At 34.9% G+C, this 6,031-nt stretch overlaps 1 protein-coding gene across 1 annotated transcript; it reads right to left on the reverse strand.

Moving 5' to 3' along the window:
- Positions 1 to 2,785: 2,785 nt before the first annotated feature.
- LOC143753565 (uncharacterized) lies at positions 2,786 to 3,962 on the reverse strand. Its single transcript, XM_077246038.1, has one exon. It carries the CDS (start codon positions 3,919 to 3,921, stop codon positions 3,325 to 3,327), a length of 597 nt encoding a protein of 198 aa, XP_077102153.1. The 5' UTR covers positions 3,922 to 3,962; the 3' UTR covers positions 2,786 to 3,324.
- Positions 3,963 to 6,031: the final 2,069 nt, after the last annotated feature.

Consider the following 6,031-nt stretch of genomic DNA (forward strand, 5'->3'; position numbering starts at 1 on the left):
AGAAGTAATGGGAGTGTAATATTGCCTTTTGAGGGTGGAGCAAAGATCTTGCAAACAGAAACTGATGTTGCTCCATGACAGATATTTGTATGAGCAGAAGAACTGACAGGCTAATGTGTGTTAAGTGGAATTAGTTTGGTTTAATATTATTAGCATTTTAATCTTTTCTTTTTGTTGCTTCCCTTTTAACACCAAAATTATATTGTTGGTTCCATCAGAAATACAGTGCCTAGCATAAGTGAACACACCCATGCTAAAGTTGACTAAAAAGAGGAATAAAAAATCATCTTTTGGAAATTGATCTTAATGCCTTAATTTAAAAAAATGAGGGAAAATCCAATCTTTAAGGACACCAATTTTCTTTGTGAATGAATAATGTATCGTAAATAAATAAATGTTCTTGCCTTAAATACAGGTTGCATAAGTCAGGACACCCCTATGTTAAATTCCCATAGAGGCATGCAGATTTTTATTTTTAAAGGCCAGTTATTTCATAGATCCAGGATACTATGCATCCTGATAAAGTTCCCTTGGCCTTTGGAATTAAAATATCCCCACATCATCACATTCCCTTCACCATACCTAGAGATTGGCATGGGGCACTTTCCATAAGATCATCTCTCAATGCAAATCATACCAGCTATTAGGCTAACTGAAATAACACCATGCCAATCTCTAGGTATGGTGAAGGGAATGTGATGATGCAGGGCTCTTTTAATTCCAAAGGCCAAGGGAACTTTATCAGGATGCATAGTATTTACATTTACATTTAGCTGACGCTTTTATCCAAAGCGACTTACAATTGCTAGATATGTCAGAGGTCGCACGCCTCTGGAGCAACTAGGGGTTAAGTGTCTTGCTCAGGGACACATTGGTGTCTCACAGTGGATTCGAACCCGGGTCTCTCACAACCAAAGGCATGTGTCTTATCCACTGCGCCATCACCACGCCTGGATAGATCTAGTATCCTGGATCCATGAAATAACTGGCCTTTAAAAATAAAAATCTGCCTGCCTCTATGGGAAATTAACATAGGGGTGTCCAGACTTATGCACCCTGTATTTTAAGGAAGAACATTTATTTATTTACGATACATTATTCATTCACAAAGAAAATTGGTGTCCTTAAAGGTTGGATTTTCCCTCATTTTTTAAATTAAGGCATTAAGATCAATTTCAAAAATATGATTTTCTATTCCTCTTTTTAGTCAACTTTAGCATGGGTTTGTTATACTATAAAGTGTAATAATAATAATAATAATAATAATAATAATACATTTTATTTGGCCGACGCCTTTCTAAATACCCAAGGACATCTTACATATTTCGGAGGTAAAAAAAAAAGGAAATACAAAAATACATTTAAATTCATAGTAGGCTAATACATGTTACAAATAAATCAACAAATCAGCAAAATGCTAAGAACGCCAGAAGAAAGCACTATAAAAGAGTGACAGGAAGGTAACTATGGCAACATAGAACTAAAATATAGACGCATCTCTTTAACCAAGCATTCACTTAATGCTTAACCTTTAATACTACTGCTGAATCAGTTCGAATGCATTAACATTATGAACATCAGCTATGCTAATTATTTCCCATCTGCCTTTCTGCTGTTATCTCGGGACGCTAGTCCCGAGGTAAATAGCGTTCGTCAGCTCCAGTTTGTATCCAGCCTCTCACGGAGACTTTAGATGCCCCAACGCCTGTGAAGAGACGACTCGACGCCTGTGAAGAGACGACTCAAAGCCGGCGATATGTTATGACATAAATTAATACATGATTAACTAACTGTATTTTTCTATGTACATTTCCGAAATGCACTTTCTGTAAAGCTGCTTTGAGACAATGTGTATTGTGAAAAGCGCTATACAAATAAATTTTAATTGAATTGAATTGAATTAAAATGTTTAAAAGATTAAAAGCTTTCTTAAAGAGTCTTTAACAATTTTTTTAATGAATTTAATGAATTAATCTTCCTGTCGAATGTGGGAGGGCATTCCAAAGTCTTGGAGCAGCGCAAGTGAAGGCCCTGGTCCCCATGGTGGAGAGATGGAATTTGGGGGTGACTAGAAGGCCAGTTGAGGAAGAGCGAAGGGAGCGTGTTGGAACATATCCTGATATGAGGTCATAAATATAGCTAGGTGCAAGATTATGGAGTGCTTTGTAAGTGATGACAAGGGTCTTGAAATCAATACGGTAGTGCACAGGGAGCCAGTGTAGAGTGATAAGGATAGATGTGATATGATCAGATGGTCTGGAACCAGTGAGGATTCGAGCGGCAGAATTCTGAATAAGTTGAAGTCTATTTAACAGCTTAGAAGGGAGACCGATGAGAAGGGAGTTGCAATAATCCAGACGAGACGTGACAGGGGCATGAATTAAGGTTTCAGTGCTGGCTTGTGTCAATGAGGGTCTAAGCCTGGAGATATTTCGGAGATGAAAGAACGAGGACCGGGTAAGTGATTTAATCTGAGATTTAAATGAGAGTGAACTGTCCAGGATGACAACAAGGCTTTTGACTTGAGTTGACAGAGGGACCGTGGTCTCATCTATGGTTAAATTGAGATTTTGCTGTTTTGAGAGAGTAGATTTGGAGACATATAGCCTAAGCATAAGAGTAGCTACTCAATAAAGAATGGAAATTCTGTCAACAAGCCCCAGTGTCCTTCACATTATTTGTAGGTATATCTGTTTTCAAAGGCATCTGATTTATTAAAAACAGCTAAAAAAAAAAAGAGATGCATTTACAACAACAACAACAAAAAACCAAAACATAGTAGCAGTTTCCAAAGTAGGCCTAATTTTATTTCAAACCAAGCCAAAGGAAATAAGCAAATTAATCAAAATATGTGTAAACAAGAGACATAACATGACAGAAGAAAAGCGAGTGTTTGTGAAACTTCTAATCAACTGAACCAATTGCTTCGCAAAATGAAACACCACACGCGGACGAGATCTGCTTGTTTAAGTCATGCAAATACATCCTAATCAACTTTTATAAACTTAGATTTGCTATAAAAATGACTAGATATTCTTTTACAATCACACATTTAATACATCCAATAATACCACCCCATCCTCACACCACTAACATTTCAAAACAGTAGGATGTAACGAAGCATCGTTTTTCAGAAGTCACGTGATTGGTGACTTGGGATCCGATTCACTCACTAGATTTACTCACACGAAAGATTCATAATGGCGCGATTTCCCGCATATCACCAATGACTATTTTATTCAGTTCAAGGTAAAAGATTATAAAAATGTTTATATACTAATCACAAATAAAATAAGAGTAGTTTAATGTCTCTTTAAAGCATGTTTAAAGAATGGTACACCAGGAGTCGTTGTTAGGCGGTGTGTTATAATGACTTTGTGGTGTAAATCCAGCCTGTTTTTCAGGAGTGCTGGAGAGTTGGGAGAGATACTGATCTCGACTCATGTTCTTGATGATCTGGAGGAGGCCCTGACTCACACGGAAGGTTTTGTTGCTGTCGAATCGAATCGGGTCGCTGTGTTCAGTCACATACACCCTGTTGAAACTGCCATTGGCGTCCAGACGCACAATAACCCGGTCTTTGTTACTGTCAGGAATATGCCTATTGCGTTTGTAATTTTCCCTGACATAATTTGGGAGCTTGTCTGCTCCTGAATAATTCAGGTTGCCCACTTCATAGTATGGGAGATTCTGAATGGGCAAAATGGGATCCTCTTCATCAATTCTGTTGTGGTACTTGTGAAAGCCAAAGTCTCCCTTCTGAGGCCTGAACTTCAGAACAACTTCTCCACAGTAACTGAAGTCTATGTATTCATGAGCAAACCAGTACAACAGATTCAGGCCATGTCTCGGTGATGGCAACGGCTGACCGAAGCCTGATCGTTTCAGCTGGGACAGTTCATTCAGTGTATCTTTCACCATGATGGAGGACTGTGTGAGAGAAAGAGCCAATGATGAAATATTCAAAGATTTAAACTAATAGAAAAACATACATGGAAAAAAAGGGATTTAGAAAAAAAGAAAAGTGATCGCTCAAAAATGAAAATTTTGTCATAATTTGGACTACTCACCCTCGAATTGTTCCAAACCTGTATTCGTTTCTTGTTTGATGTAGCCTACCCCATTGTATTTTTCCTATAGCCTACTATGGAAGTCAATGGGGCCCATGAACGTTCGGGTGAACTATCCCTTTAAAAGTTAAAATCTATTTATCTTTTTGAAGGGAACGTGCATTTTAGATGCTGTAATTTATAACCATTTTTATTTTCCAACCCCTTTTAATAAAAAAAAAAATCATTTCAGTAGTTATGTTATGATCAATGTTGGGTTAAATGCATTACTAAGAAATTAATTACTGTAATTTAATTACACTGTAGGTTAGAAACTAGAAATTAATTACTTTTTTAAAAGTAACTTACCCTTTAGCCTATAACAAGTGAATTTTACAAGAATAATATATAAAAATATTCCATCTAGACTCAATATGTATAATACAATTTAGTGTTTTTTTTAACAATTCAATTCAATGTACAATACAATTATACAAAATAACCATATGAACTAGTTTTTTTTCAGCAGTACATCCTTTTTCTTTAAATTACACCATTAAAATTGAGACATTGTTGAAACTATAGCAGAAAATATGAAAAGTCGATGTATAAAGGTTATTTTATGCAGTTGCAGAGTTGTTTCTGCTTCTCAAAGTATCTCCCTTAAACCAAGTGGAAGAGAAGCACATGGGTTTTAAGCATCACAAGCATTACAAATATGGACAACACAAATATCTGAACTTGTACCTTGTATATGGTAAAGACTGATCCTCCAAGTTTCTTGCAGTGATCTGGTTAATGATCTGCAGTGGTTGAGTTCAGAGGAAGATGCTGAAGTTCATTTTAAAATGATTCCTTCAAGACACACCCCCCTTTGAAAAGTTCAGAGCTGGGAAATAGAAACTTAAGCTGTATACTAGGTTTCGGATAACTGAACAATCCACTAAAATAGTTTTGGAACAATGTTATTATGATATAATGTCACTATAACCCCATAGCACTGTATGTTTAATGCAACGAGTGGGATCTTGGAAATAAATGTACCTACATTTGCTCTAATATACATATATTTACATACAATAAATGTTTGCTATTGCAAACATATCACATGTCAGTGTTATTACTGTTAACTAAAACTATTAAAACAATTACTTCGACGAATGCATTTAACATATAGCCTACATAAAAACATTTAAAATTAATAAAATGTAAATAAAAAAGCAGTTTATTGCCAAGGCAACATTTCTACAGTAATTTTTGCTTAAAAATACTAAAATAAAACAAAATACATATGTAAAAGAAAACTGATGAAAATAATCAATTTACTCAAATTTAAGCTAAAACTAATATGCGATGCATGTTTGCAACTTGTTCCTAAAAAGATGATAAAACTTAAGTTAAAATCTAATTCAAAATATATTAACAAACATCTTATAGTACTAATAATAACTTGTGTGCAGTGTTAATGTTGTAAAGATTTTGTCAACAGTAGTTATTAGGACCTAAAACACTTACACAAAGAAATCTGTCAAATTTAACAGTGTAAATATGCAGTCCATTTAAGTATTTTACCATGACACATTATACATAAAGTTTTGGACAAGTGTATTTTACTCATTTACAGCTCTGATATGATTTATATGAACAGATTAAAAATGTATTTACACCAATATGAAGAGTTTCAGAGTAAAAAAAAAAAAACTAAAGGCATTGAACACACTTTGACCAATAACTTTCAGATTTTTTCAGACAGTCGCGATTAATTTAAATTAATTTTATAGAGATTATGGGTGGAATTCCATTTGAATGTCTAGGCAGTTTTCCATTGGTACGGTACAAATCCTTATAATTAACTAATTTATAGAATTATTATTCTTAGTGTACACATTTCTAAAGAATATCTATCAATATTTAGCCAATGAAGTAATTTAAAACAAAACAAAATTCCAGGCCTGCATATCTCATGAGAAGCCAGCTTCAGC

Source organism: Siphateles boraxobius, unplaced genomic scaffold, assembly GCF_051911475.1.
Source record: "Siphateles boraxobius isolate OS27281-9 unplaced genomic scaffold, OSU_SipBor_1 29, whole genome shotgun sequence".
Classification (NCBI taxonomy): Eukaryota; Metazoa; Chordata; class Actinopteri; order Cypriniformes; family Leuciscidae; genus Siphateles; species Siphateles boraxobius.